Raw genomic sequence first — 15,407 nt, forward strand, 5'->3', positions numbered from 1 at the left:
GGGATTGCGCTGAATCTGTAGATTACTTTGGGTAGTATAGTCATTTTCACAATATTGATTCTTCCAATCCAAGAACATGGTATATCTCTCCATCTGTTTGTATCATCTTTAATTTCTTTCATCAGTGTCTTAGTTTTCTGCCTACAGGTCTCTTGTCTCCCTAGGTAGGTTTATTCCTAGGTATTTTATTCTTTTTGTTGCAATGGTAAATGAGAGTGTTTCCTTAATTTCTCTTTCAGATTTTTCATCATTAGTGTATAGGAATGCAAAAGATTTCTGTGCCTTAATTTTGTATCCTGCAACTTTACCAAATTCACTGATTAGCTCTAGTAGTTTGCTGGTGGCATCTTTAGGATTCTATATGTATAGTATCATGTCATCTGCAAACAGTGACAGTTTTACTTCTTCTTTTCCAATTGGTATTCCTTTTATTTGTTTTTCTTCTCTGATTGCCATGGCTAGGACTTCCAAAACTATGTTGAATAATAGTGGTGAGAGTGAACATCCTTGTCTTGTTCCTGATCTTAGAGGAAATGCTTTCAGTTTTTCACCACTGAGAATAATGTTTGCTGTGTTTGTCGTATATGGCCTTCATTATGCTGAGGTAGGTTCCCTCTATGCCCACTTTCAGGATAGTTTTTATCATAAATGGGTGTTGAATTTTGTCAAAAGCTTTTTCTGCATCTATTGAGATGATCATGTGGTTTTTATTCTTCAATTTGTTAATATGGCGTATCACATTGATTGATTTGCATATATTGAAGAATCCTTGCATTCCTGGGATAAGTCCCACTTTATCATGGTATATGATCCTTTTAATGTGTTGTTGGATTCTGTTTATTAGTATTTTGTTGAGGATTTTTGCATCTATATTCATCAGTGATATTGGTCTGTAATTTTCTATTTTTATAGTATCTTTGTCTGGTTTTGGTATCAAGGTGATGGTGGCCTCATAGAACGAGTTTGGGAGTGTTCCTTCCTCCACAATTTTTTGGAACTGTTTGAGAAGGATGGGTGTTAACTCTTCTCTAAACGTTTGAAAGAATTTACCTGTGAAACCATCTTGTCTTGGACTTTTGTTTGTTGGAAGATTTTTTAATCACAGTTTCAATTTCATTACTTGTGATTGGTCTGTTCATATTTTCTATTTCTTCCTGATTTAGTCTTGGAAGGTTATACCTTTCTAAGAATTTATCCACTTCTTCCAGGTTGTCCACTTTATTGGCATAGATTTGCTTGTAGTAGTCTCTTAGGATGCTTGTATTTCTGCAGTGTCTGTTGTAACTTTCCTTTTTCATTTCTAATTTTATTGATTTGAGTCCTCTTCCTCTTTTTCTTGATGAGTCTAATGGTTTATCAATTTTGTTTATCTTCTCAAAGAACCACCTTTTAGTTTTATTGAACTTTGCTATTGTTTTCTTTGTTTCTATTTCATTTATTTCTGCTCTGATCTTTATGATTTCTTTCCTTCTGCTATCTCTGGGTTGTGTTTGTTCTTCTTTCTCTAGTTCCTTTAGGTGTAAAGTTAAATTGTTTATTTAAGATTTTTCTTGTTTCTTGATGTAGGCTTGTATAGCTATAAACTTCTCTCTTAGAACTGCCTTTGCTGCATCCCATAGTTTTGGATCATCGTGTTTTCATTGTCATTTGTCTCTAGGTATTTTTTGATTTCCCCATTGATTTCTTCAGTGATCTCTTGGTTATTTAGTAACGTATGTTTAGCCTCCATGTGTTGGTGTTTTTTACGTTTTATTCCCTGTAATTGATTTCTAATATCATAGCATTGTGCTTAGAAAAGATGCTTGATATGATTTCAGTTTCCTTAAATTTACTGAGGCTTGATTTGTTACCAAAACGTGACCTATCCTGGAGAATGTTCCGTGCACACTTGAGAAGGAAGTGTAATCTGCTGTTTTTGTTTTTTTGTTTTTGTTTTTTTTTGCGGTACATGGGCCTTCCACCGCCGTGGCCCCTCCCACTGCAGAGCACAGGCTCTGGATGCGCAGGCCCAGCAGCCATGGCCCACGGGCCCAGCCGCTCTGCGGCATGCGGGATCCTCCCGGACCGGGGCACGAACCCACATCCCCTGCATCGGCAGGTGGACCCCCAACCACTGCGCCACCAGGGAAGCCCCAATAATCTGCTGTTTTTGGATGGAATGTCCTATAAATATCAAGTAAATCTAGCTGGTCTATTGTGTCATTTAAAGCTTGTGTTTCCTTATTAATTTTCTGTTTGGATGATCTGTCCATTGGTGTAAGTGAGGTGTTAAACTCCCCCACTATTATTGTGTTACTGTCGATTTCTTCTTTTATAGCTGTTAGCACTTGCCTTATGTATTGAGGTGCTCCTATGCTGGGTGCATATATATTTATAATGGTTATATCTTCTTCTTGGATTGATCCCTTGATCATTATGTAGTGTCCTTCCTTGTCTCTTGTAACATTCTTTATTTTAAAGTCTATTTTACCTGATATGAGTATTGCTACTCCAGCTTTCTTTTGATTTCCATTTGCATGGAATATCTTTTTCCACCCCCTCACTTTCAGTCTGTATGTGTCCCTAGGTCTGAAGTGGGTCTTCTGTAGACAGCATATAGATGGGTCTCGTTTTTGTATCCATTCAGCAAGCCTGTGTCTTTTGGTTGGAGTATTTAATCCATTCACGTTGAAGGTAATTATCGATATGTATGTTCCTGTTACCATTTTCTTAATTGTTTTGGGTTTGCTTTTGCAGGCCCTTTTCTTCTCTTGTGTTTCCCACTTAGAGAAGTTCCTTAACATTTGTTGTAGAGATGGTTTGGTGGTGCTGAATTCTCTTGGCTTTTGCTTGTCTGTAAAGCTTTTGATTTCTCCATCGAATCTGAGTGAGATTCTTGCCGGGTAGAGTAATCTTGGTTGTAGGTTCTTCCCTTTCATCACTTTAAATATGTCATGCCACTCTCTTCTGGCTTGTAGAGCTTCTGCTGAGAAATCAGCTGTTAACCTTATGGGAGTTCCCTTGTATGTTATTTGTCATTTTTCCCTTGCTGCTTTCAATAATTTTTGTCTTTAACTTTTGCCAATTTGATTACTATGTGTCTCAGCATGTTTCTCCTTGGGTTTATCCTGTATGGGGCTCGCTGTGCTTCCTGGACTTGGGTAGCTATTTCCTTTCCCATGTTAGGGAAGGGTTCGATTATAATCTCTTCAAATATTTTCTCGGGTCCTTTCTCTCTCTCTTCTCCTTCCAGGACCTCTATAACACAAATGTTGCTGCGTTTAATGTTGTCCCAGAGGTCTCTTAGGCTGTCTTCATTTCTTTTCATTCTTTTTTCTTTAGTCTGTTCTGCAGCAGTGAATTCCACCATTCTGTCTTCCAGGTCACTTATCCGTTCTTCTGCCTCAATTATTCTCTATTGATTCCTTCTAGTGTAGTTTTCATTTCAGTTACTGTATTGTTCATCTCTGTTTGTTTGTTCTTTAATTCTTCTAGATCTTTGTTAAACATTTCTTGCATCTTCTTGATCTTTGCCTCCATTGTTTTTCTGAGGTCCTGGATCATCTTCACTATCATTATTCCGAATTCTTTTTCTGGAAGGTTGCCTATCTCCACTTCATTTAGTTGTTTTTCTGGGGTTTTATCTTGTTCCTTCATCTGGTACATAGCCCTCTGCCTTTTCATCTTGTCTCTCTTTCTGTGAATGTGGTTTTTGTTCCACAGGCTGCAGGATTGTAGTTCTTCTTGCTTCTGCTCCAGACAACATTTTTTAAAGTTTATTTTTATCAAGCAATACAAAGAACCTACATACAGTTTAGTGTACATTATGATTTCCTCCAGGTTAGACTGGGGTACCAAAGAACAATGAACTAAAAGCAGCAAAAAATAACTTATAACAAGTAACTGTTTTATGGATCATCAAAAGTAAATGATAGGGCTTCCCTGGTGGCGCAGTGGTTGAGCGTCCACCTGCCGATGCAGGGGACACGGGTTCGTACCCCCGGTCTGGGAAGATCCCACATGCCATGGAGCGGCTGCACCCGTGAGCCATGGCCACTGGGCCTGCGCATCCGGAGCCTGTGCTCCACAACAGGAGAGGCCACAACAGTGAGAGGCCCGCATACCGCAAAAAAAAAAAAAAAAAAAAGTAAATGATAAAACCTAACAAAAACAAAAAAATAAAACATTCCAGCTACCATTTGTTGACCACCTTTAAAGACAAATATTTTGCACATATTACCTCTAATCTTCTTAGCAACTCTGCAAATGTTATGGCCAATTTATACTCAAAAACCTGAGGCACTGAGAGGTTTTACTGCATTTTTGTAACAGCACACAGCTTTTAAGTGGGGAAGCCAGAATTCTAACCCTTTCTCAGTCTGTTTCCAATAATCATACTTTTTCAACAAAACACCGCTTCATTAATAATTACCTAATATTTTAAAGTATTTACATAATGCTTGGTGATTTGTGGAAGCATAAAATTAAGAACAAAGTTAGTCTTTTAAAAAATATGTAAATGACAACTCTGAGTTTAATTCTGATACCTAATAAACTTAATTTTGAAAAGCACATATGCTTGAAACTTCTCTATAAAATTCTCCTTCAGATTCAGTCAATGGGATTAATTCAGGGAGGTCAAAGTCCTTTGCATATATCAGTAAAAGGAGCTTCTTGTTTGAAAACTAATGTAACTGAGCAGGACCCTATGGGGCCTTCCTGGGACAGACCATTCATTCCCTTATATCCTCCACTGTAGCACCTCTCTGAAGTACCTAGATAATAATATCTGATGCACACTTCTGGGGTTGTTTTATAGATGCTAGAACTACCACCAAACAGAAGAAATTAACTACTTGACAAGCATGAGCATGTAGCCCCCAGACCTCCTGGCGCCTATGCATTGATAACGTTAACCCCTGTTACATTACCAACAACCAGTCAGAGAATTGTGTATGAGCTGATCACATACCCTGGGACACCCTTCCCTCCCCTTGCCTTTCAAAATGTTTTGCTGAAACACTTCAGGGAGTTCAGGGGTTTTTGAGCATGAGCCACCTGTTCTCTTTGTATGGTACCTTTACAATAAATGCTGCACTTACCTTCACCACAACCCGGTGTCAGTAGATTGGCTTTACTGCACACAGGTGAGTGGACCCAAGTTTGGTTCAGTAACACTAAGAGAAGTCATATTCATATAGAACAGTATTTTATACAGTTTAAAACTCATCTTTTTCATGGACATTCTGATATTTCAATGGTTCCAGTAGAAACAAGGTTTGGGTTTTTTTTTCTGATTTCAGAGAAGAATGTTTATTAAAAACATAAATCCTCAAAAAGATAATCCAAGAAGACTCACTTGAAAATAACTAATCTTCTATTTAGAGATATATCACAGGTATGATATCAGTATTAAATTACTCTGTATTTCAAATTTTGGGGGTGTTTGAATATTACTCTGTTCTACTGTATAAATTCTACTAACCAAAGTTTCAGTAATGCCTACTTTTAAACTCATATATTATATATTTCTACAGGGCAAGTACCACGTCTTCTTTGTATCTCCAGCCTAATATATAGTGTCTGTGTTCAGTGAGTGATTAATTTAACCTTAGGTACCTATTTTCTAACTGCTTTACAATCATTAGTTATTTATCTTAACATCTCCCTAAGAGCATCAAGTGAACTCAATAACAAACTTGTAAATGAAATACTGAAACAGAAACTCAGATGACACTGGAAAACCAACTTCTCATGCATGGTAACTAATTTTAAAATGATTATTCCTAAAGGGAATCAACCTTTATCACATTTTAAAATCATTAAATGTAATTATCAGTATGATTTAGTATATGAGATTATTGATTATAATCACTTAAATGTAGATTTAATTTTTTTCAGTAGGCTCTAAAGCTATTAGCAAATACTTTAACTCAATCTAAAGGCATTTTATAATTCAGTTAAAACAGTTATATTTTTCTTCGCAGCTTAAGAGTTTATATACAAAGAAGGTTTACTCAGCCATCACGTTATTAAGCAAAGTACAACAAATTCTTGATAACAAAGTTAACTATTAACCTTTAGAAAGGTTTTACTTTTAGATTATGAGTCAACAGGGAGGCAAAGAAGGAGATTAACTATATATGGCAATTGCAAATGCAACTTCAACTAACTAAGGGACAAAAAACAAAGAACTGATCATTCTAGAATAAAGACTTCCTAAGATGCCCTCTAGTTATTTTCAGCACCCCATGACAAAGATAACAGCTACTCTAGAAACTTGGAATTACCACCTATCTACAAGGGGGGGAAAAAAATTCACCAGACAACTAAAAAAAAATCTGATCACATTCTCAGACCTAATGTCCCTCTAACTTGTATGTTTGCAATGACTGGTTTATTCTAAAATCAATCCCTGCCATGTTTTTCTTATTGCTTACCATTCTTTTCTTCACTTCTAGGGAAACCTGAAGAAATCAAGTTCACAGTAGGTATTTAAATATGGCAATAGAGGCAAATACATCATTAGTCAGAGAAGAATAAAACTTGAAAAACGTTTAAAAAGCACTTTAGCTTCACTCCAGAGTCTGATTAATAAAAACTAAATGCTTTCAATAACAACTTCTTTTAAGAAATATGTGCATCTGGCCTAAAAGATTTTAGTTACCCATTTTCTACTGACTTACGTAATATGTTCAGATGCTTGTGTTTCATTTCTTAATCATCAGTCTTGAAACAGAATATGAAACACTTGCACATCCTGTGACTCTGCCCCTTCTCAAAAGGCAGTAATCCCTGTCAAAATAGATCTCAAATAAAGCACTTACGTGAATACGTAAAGTCTATTTAAAACCCTGTGTTTAATATAAATAATCATATCCAATGTATCTGGTTTAAGATTTCCATATTTAAGGGAGAAATCTGTCATCAGTAAATGTCTTAAAAACTTTACCAGATACTTTAGAAGAGACTTAACAGACCCAGAAACCACTGGCAATCTGGGTGAAGAAAATGCCAAAGTTATACACTGAGAAGGTGTATTAATTAGTGATTTAAAATACTTTCAACTTTCTCCTAAAAAAACTATTCCTCTCAGTTCTGCTCCAAACAGTAAAGCCCAGATAATTAACATATTTGTGATACATATACTCTAAAGGGTTGAGATGCAGCTAAGAATTTAGCCCAGGGGTTAATAATGCCAGAAGTAAAAATGTTCCACAAAGCATTTTTATTTCCACTGGCAAAGAAAGGGAATAAAAGGAACCAAGTGACTTCAAGTGATAAATGGCAGAAAACTGGCTTTTTATAGTTTGTTCTGGCTACATTTGTCACAGAAGGCTTAAAATTCAAAGTCTCTAGTTTCAGGTCATTTTCAAAGTCTCAAAGACATCCCCATTCCCACCCACAAGCATCATTATAGATACACTGGTAACATGATGGAAGTAGGCAAGCAGAGGCCACATGTCAAAAAATTTAAAAACTTGTGGGCCAGACTTAGATAACAAGGAAAAGAGCAGCAGTAACTCTCCTTCTGTTCACGCAAGGAGTAAATAGGTCCCTTTTATTCTTCTCCAACCTACATCTATAGGGGTGCCCCTCCCCATTCCTTGACAACCAACCTCTCACATTCCATTAGATCCAAAGATTTTCCTCCCTTTCCCTCCTCCCATATATTTTCTTCCCTTCATTCCATTTCTAACCAATTTAGTTTTCTGTTGAATGACATCTTTTTTCTCCAAATTCCCTGATCTTCCCCCTTCTTCTTTTTCGTTTTCTGTTTACCTATCTGCGTTTCTAATTTCATTTGGCAGGGCTTTGGGGGATGAGGGTGGTGATACACATTCTGAATAATCAAAGAAATTTTTTGTTCAAATAGAAAAAAAAAGTTAAACAACTGAATGTGGCCCTCTAATTTCCCTAATATATCATCTGCACAATACATGCCTATTTCCTAGTAATGCTGCTCCTCATACATGAGAGTTGAAAGAGGTTTGTTATTCATAAATGAGTTTACTCAAATAAAAATAAGTTGATAAACAATTGAATACATGGACTCATCTAGGGCTATCATCTAAATCAGCATTTCCCAATGTTTATTTTCTAAAGCAAGAGTCCAACAAGGTACTCAACACACACACACAAATAATGGTTTCATGGTCATATCACAAAGCACATGAGGCTCTTAAAGAAGTCTAAGAAATTCTGAAATGAAGAAACTTATTTATTATCCCACTGTTCCCAAACTAATGAACTTTTTTTTCTACAACACCTAGTAATACCCCACAGAACATGCATTTAAGAAATGTTAATCCTAACCATTGATTAAAATATACCATGCAAAGTAGTATAGTTAATCTTATAGGCTAAACAGTTTTAAAACGTTACTGCATTTTGAAAAACCAAAAATGAATTTACACAGAAAATAATTACCAAGTTGCTAGGTGAAAAGTGACTCACTTTAAATATCACATGTATATTCACCCTACCTAGGCTACCTAGGTTCATTTAAAAATTAGGCTGTAATCACCACTTCTGATTTTTTCTGAAGGGGAGAATAAAAAGTAAAATTTTCTTTAAAGTCAAGTGTATCATATGGAATAGAATCATTTACAAATATTAAGACCTAAGGTTGTTCTCATTTTTCCCTCATTTATTTTCATGTTTGATCTTTTTCTCAAGTGGGAGAAAAGAATGAGATATTATTTGTTACAAAGTCAAATGAATACACGAGCATGTTATATACAGACTTAATACACAGAGATGTTACAAACGGACTTTTCTGAAGGTATATTATACAATAATAAAAAATTTGAAAAATGAAAATATGTCACTTTTCCCTTTAAGGTGTACTACAAATTATTTACTTCACAGGTTTTAAAGAGCATATTTTAAAGTACACACATTTTACCTGAAAGCTCCGTAAAGTGGTCTGTACCAACAGACAAATGAACAAGGAGTAAAAAGCAAGAACCACAGGATACTCAATCCAAAATCAACCCCTCTTGGAGGATCAACACAAAACCAAGCCAAGCATCCGAAGATATTTAGAAACAGTGTTACAGCATGGACTGTGGAATCAAAAAACAAAATAGAAAAGAAATGTTTACATTCAATTTATGTGTTCATTCAACAAAAATTATAAATGAAAAAATACTTCCTAAGATCAAGTGTATTCTACCCCATGTTTCCATTTAGTATTTTTCAAAACATTGTTGCTATTTCTTACATGTTTGATTTGAAAACAGAGTATTCACAGGTAGAAGAGTCCTAATACATGCACTGTTTGGCAAAAATTCTTTTGGCCCTCCCCTAATGGGCAATTACACAGCTAAACCAGAGACGCACAACCTTAAAGGGTTCTCCCCTGGGAAGGAAACATGTGATGACATGTGATGTGTCTCTTGACTCAAGGCCCAAGCAGAAAAATAGTGGCTGCCAGGAAAAGAACCAGGACTTGAGAGGAAAAAGATCCTACACTCAGAACTATAATTTTTACAGAATGGGGCTGCAGGCTCCTCGCAGTGTGAACTACACAGAGAAGAGAAAATAGAGAAGTGCCCTGCACAATCTCACTGTAACATTTTTAAGCAATAAAATTAATTAGAATCGTTGGACTAAAAATACTAACACAGCAGAAAATCCAGTGACTATACAGTCAATCCATAAGGATTATTAACTCATCTTCATAAAGCTGTCCACTTTTTAAGGTCCTGGTATTAACAACAATGTTCTGGTAGGGGATTACACTTATTTTAAAAAAAAATAGTTTACTATGATGCACTTTACCTGCTGTGGCAGATCTTTCTTTTCATTAACACAAATAGATCTTGGCAAATTCTTCCTATATTGTTAGTAATTACTTTCCCTGACAGACCAAAACCCAAAAATCTGAGTAACATCTAAGGACACTATGATCCTAAAGAACAACATTTACCCATTATAATAACTTTTTAAAGAATTTTTTAAAATTTATTCACAGGCTGAATTTATTACAAGAAAGAAATTATTTCAAAAGTTAAAATACTGTTTAATGTAAACTACCAATACAATAAAAATATACAAGCCACTACTTTAATTAAAAATAACAAAGGGAAAACCAAGTGAATGTAAATTTTAAAAATCTACATTAAAAAAAAACTTTAAAATCTCTTTAAATTATTAATCAAATAAAATTAATACTTAATGAAACAAGGTATAAACACATTCTAGGATGCCTCTAAATTTGCTCTCATCTAACAACCAGATAAACACACAAACTCCACAGAAGGAGAAAGAGCTCCAGAGGAGGAATGAAAACACCTGGGTTATAGTGATATAATATCGAGCTAATCAACCTCTGTGCATTTCAATTTTTCAGCAGGAGAAATGCAGGAGGCTCTTCCAGCTTTAAAATTCCACCCCATTCTACTACACAGGAAAAGACTCTTACTTATTCCCATTAGGATTTCTAACTCATGAAAGCTAGCTTACTAATAAATTTACTCAAAATCCTTCGCCTCGAAATAAAAGTAGTTCTGTTAAGGGCTTAAAAACAGAATTCAAGAGATTGTGAGATATTATTCTGTAATATTAAATGGCATCCAATTGCCTAAAAAAGTTTTAAATGTTCAGAACATTCTAACTCAAATTTCAACCCCCAAAGAAATAACTTTTCAAGGTTTATCTCCTAATCTGCTTAAGAAAAAAAAGACAGACTATATCGGTATGAGTATTTTAAAGTTCACAAAAATTCTTCCAAGTATAGATAAAAATATCAATTAAATTTTGTGTAACCTAATAAAATTTTTTCTGTATGTGTTTTCATAGTAACCAACAACCATGATCAATAATAGGTCATTTATTTGTACCCCGATGAAGAGTAAACGTCCAGGCCTACTTACTAAACAATCAGTCCACTTACACAGAGATCAAAAAACACATAGAAAGGCAAGGTAATGTGAAATGCATGATTCTATGTTGCTAATTTCAATCCAATTCCAATCCACTTGGTGGATTCCAAGTGTAAGTAAAACACTAAAGAAAATTTTAGGCCATTTCGTTTACATGATTTCCAAGTTGAATGACCCTCCTTCTTATAAAATTTCAACTTGCTTTATTAAGCACTCAAATCTGGTATTAGTGGACCTAAATTTGCAACTATCACTAGAATCTAAATTTGCAACTATCACTCTTCTTGCTAAATTCTGCATTACAATATAGATACCTAAAATAAACAAATTTAGGACAATATATTATCTTCCTCACTAAGTGGTCTTTAATGTAGCTGGATATTTTTCTTTCTCTTTAAATTCAAGAGTATACTCAAAGAGGTTGAGATTCATTTCATAGCGTATTTCTAATTGCTTCAGTTCCTTTAGAGTGAAAATTATTTGCTTCAAGTAAGGTAACTTTGAAACCATATCTTCATCATATTTGGGTTTAAAATGTAAATTACTTCTTTATTTTGGTACTTTGTAGGTGGTATAACATGGAAATCTAGACTCTGGGATCTAGAGTCAAGCTATCCAACCCCAACCTTACTTGCTGTGTAATCTTGGACAAGTTACCTCAAATTCTCTAAGCTTTAGTTTCCCAATCTATAATACTAGATAATATAGTAGCTGCTTCATAACATGGTTAAGATTTAATAACATAATATATATAAAGTGATTAGTTCTGTGCCTGGCACAAAGTATTGATAAATCCTCCATAAATGTTATCTCTTGTTATAATTATTAGTACAATGTGAAAGCATTAGTCAACTCCAAAATCAGTAACAAGATGACACTTCTTGAAAATAATTTATTAAAACATCCTATATTTTATGAAATTTAGAGATAGTGCTGAACTAGCACTAGATCTTACTTTGTTCCAGGTAATGCTTCTTCAAATTGGAACCTTAACTGGATGGAATCTTGAGCCCTCTTTGAATAGTTAACAGATCTGCCGACTGAATAGGGCTAGGAAAAACTATAGCCAACTATATTATTTCTAAGAACCTCAGAAAGTTATATATTTCTAAGACAAAGCAGACCTATTTTGAAACAATCAGCATTGGTAAAGCAGTTAACCATTCAGTTAAAATTAATCATCTTCCCCATTCAATCTCTATTTACTAAATTCCTTATAGAATTTTCTTCCAACACCCATCTCCCCCATTTAAAGTGTTTTTCTCACTAAAGTCAAAGAACTTATACTTAAAATGTGAGGCCAATTTCTGCTCATTAAGAAAATAATTATTTTATAATCTACATATATTTTATGATTTATTGATCGAATAAAATATGAGTTGTTTCGTATGGACATATATGGAATCAAAACCTTTAAAAATAAAAATATGTAATACTACTGACACTCAGGATTAACCAAAGAAATCAGATTAACAACATAACTCAAAAGAAACGAAGAGTTAAAAATGTACTATCCATAAGGAATCACTTCTCATATTCCAAAGCAGTTTCACAAATGTGAAGAATACTCCTAAAAGATTTTGAGGAAAATGATCTCATATACTTGGTGGAGGGAGGCTCCCTAATCATACAGTAAGAACACACAAATTTCCTCCAACGAGAGTTTACTCCACAATGTGTCCATTAACCCAGCAACTGTGCAGATGAGAAGTCATGACAGCTACCTCTCCTACTGACACAATGATGTTAAATGGGGCTGAGACTGCTGTTTGGAATAAAAATGCAACAGAATAAGTGGGAATTCTGTGTACACACAAAAAACTGGTAACAGCTTGACATTTAGTTTTAATATTCCATGTGTCATAATTATATTCAAAGCAATGTGAACATCATAGGCTAAAATGTATGTCCTAACATTCTATTTAATGAAACATCCTATATTAATTAGGCACTTCCAATAATAAAAGTATTCCTCACCACTTGAAAATGAAAAGTAAATTGTGCTCAAAGCTCTAAGAAAAATAGTTTATAATATTTCAATATTTTATGCCCCCTTTTAAAAAGTCGTAATGCTTTAATAGCCTTCATTTGCATAAAAATCATATGAGTAATTTTTTCAAAGCAAATAATGCCTCGATAACATTTTGCAGGGAGGAAGGATCATTGAAAATTCTACTGTATGATAGGGAAGTCCTTTCCTCAAAAGAATGCCAGTTCTCAATATATAGGTCTTCCTCAGCTAAGAACTTAGATTGTCACATAGTATACAATTTTGACATACCTAAATACGACATGCTTCACTCAAAATTAAAATATCTATAGGAAAAGACCAATTTATGATACTACCCTTATATGAGTTTTTAAAAAGTGGATTTTGACAATAAAATATAAACTTTTTCAAATAAATATATAATTTGTTCTATACTCACACATCCATAAGTAGTACATAATCTTTACTGTCTTTTGGAATTCTACAGGAATGTCTACAGAAAAATCCTGATAGAAACAAGGTCCCACAGGAAAATTGTCAGGAAGAGGTGGCCAATTGTTTTTTCTGCCTGCAAATAAAAAAACGAAGTTATTTATATAAGGACAAATGTGTGTTATTCTTTTTGCATGTAATTATTTGTTTCATAATAAAGAATATTATCTATTCTTTTAATAGGTGTTTCAAAAATATAACACTGTATCTCTACATTCCTACAACTCTGAAAACCAAGCTTTTTATTTTTAAAAATTTTCCCAGAATATCAATTTAGAACTCATTAGATGGTAAAATAATTTTCCAGTGTCATACCACTTATGTAAGTTGAAACAAGAAAAGAAAAAAGAGCACAGGGACATATCCTGTGACTCTGCCCTAAAAAGAGATTTATTTCAAAGTCCCAAGACTCTGGCTCTCACATGAAGGCCATGAAGTTTTCAAGTTTCTACAGATTTCCTCCTCCACGTCTTCAATCTTTAAATATAACTCCTAACGCATGTGGAGAGGGAAGACCAGCTTCTGAATCTTTCAAGTTTTCTACTGTTAACTCCATAAAGAAACAAAAGATAACCCGTACCAAAGAATCAAATTTGGAAATCTCCAAGTCTGAAAGAAATAATGTCCAAAAGACACATGTAAGAAAAGCATAAAACTATGTGAAAACACAAAACAGTCATGAGAAAGAAGCTGAGGAATTATAGCACCTTCAAAAACCTAGAGAAAAAACAAATTCCAACGGTAAGGAGAGAAAATGTGTCTATTTAAAGAAACTAGACTGAAAATAAGGCTTGGGAAGTGGTGTGGGGAAATAAAAAACTAAAATTAAAGAAGACAAAACATTGAAAACAGAGAGTAAAAATAGCACCTAAAGGCCATTTTCTCATTTTAGATATTATATCCCACACTTACAAAGATTAGATTTTACATACTTTTTCATAGACCAGGAAATTCTTCATAGTGGGGGAAAAAAGCATCCTCTATTTCTGATTCTTCCCAACATGTCTCCACTGTTTTATCATTCTTTTCAAACTACATGTTGTTCTTTCATTTCTCATACAAGTCTCATACTACTCGAGAAGCAGAGAGTAGTAGTAAAGAACAAAGGCTCTGAAACTATCAATAGAAGCACCTAGGCACTTACTGGCTAGGAGGCCTTGGGCAACTTATTCAACCTGCTGAAGACTTTGTTTCTACATCTGTAAAGTGAGAAGAACTCACCACCCTTCACAGAATTGTACTGAGGATGAAATGAGCTAACAGATGAAAAGTACTTAAGTGTATAACATATGGCAAGTCTCTTAATTTACCACACTTCATAACTACTTCATTTACTAAAACATCTCTCATAGAAGTAATCTGTATTCATCAAAGCTAAGGGAACAGGACAGATTTTCGTTACATGTACTTTAGAAATATTGATCTCAATTAAACCTCTAGTTTCTCCTTTCACAGATGCTGTCTCGGATGTTGCAAGCAAGAAAATGGCCCAGGATAAATGTGTCCTCATGAGGCCCTAGACTTACACATTCTAGGATAAGGAAGAAATAGTTCAGTATCACTGAATGTTATCACTGTCCTAACATTGTCACTCCATCACTATCCAGACATACAGTGACTTGTCTAGTTATCGCATCGCTTCTTACCCAGAGACTTGCTAGCTTTCCCTAAGCTACTCCCTTGAAGTGACCTTTAGTAGTCAGAGCCTGAATGAATTTCATAGGACATAATCAAAATTCACCACTTACTTATTTCTTTGGCATCATCAGAATACCCCAGGCTTCCTAGAGTCACCTCACCCCAGATGCTTTTTTTTTTTTTTTTAACATGGTTTGACATATACGGATATACTTGTGAGGACAGGGGCAGATTAATTTGAAACTGGTCTGAATAAACCAGAAGTTAAGAGTTAAATGCAGTAAAACATAGGGCACATTCCCATGTACGCATAAAGCTTTAACAGACCGAGGTAAAGGCCCAAGAGCAGAATCAAAGACTCCTGACCTTACAATAAACCAAAATCATCATATTTGTACTCAGAGGCTAACACTTCTAAT

The 15,407-nt window shown here is 34.7% G+C and overlaps 1 protein-coding gene across 1 annotated transcript in view; it reads right to left on the reverse strand.

Moving 5' to 3' along the window:
- The window catches only part of SCAMP1 (secretory carrier membrane protein 1), a 109,675-nt gene that overhangs the window by 45,670 nt on the left and 48,598 nt on the right, over positions 1-15,407 (reverse strand). The window contains exons 5-6 of the mRNA XM_082620318.1: positions 13,298-13,426; positions 8,888-9,047 (exon numbers count right to left, since the gene is read on the reverse strand). Coding sequence (XP_082476444.1) covers positions 8,888-9,047; positions 13,298-13,426 — 289 coding nt within the window. The remainder of the gene's footprint in view (positions 1-8,887; positions 9,048-13,297; positions 13,427-15,407) is intronic.

This window comes from Mesoplodon mirus (genome assembly GCF_964341445.2).
Source record: "Mesoplodon mirus genome assembly, chromosome: 5".
Classification (NCBI taxonomy): Eukaryota; Metazoa; Chordata; class Mammalia; order Artiodactyla; family Ziphiidae; genus Mesoplodon; species Mesoplodon mirus.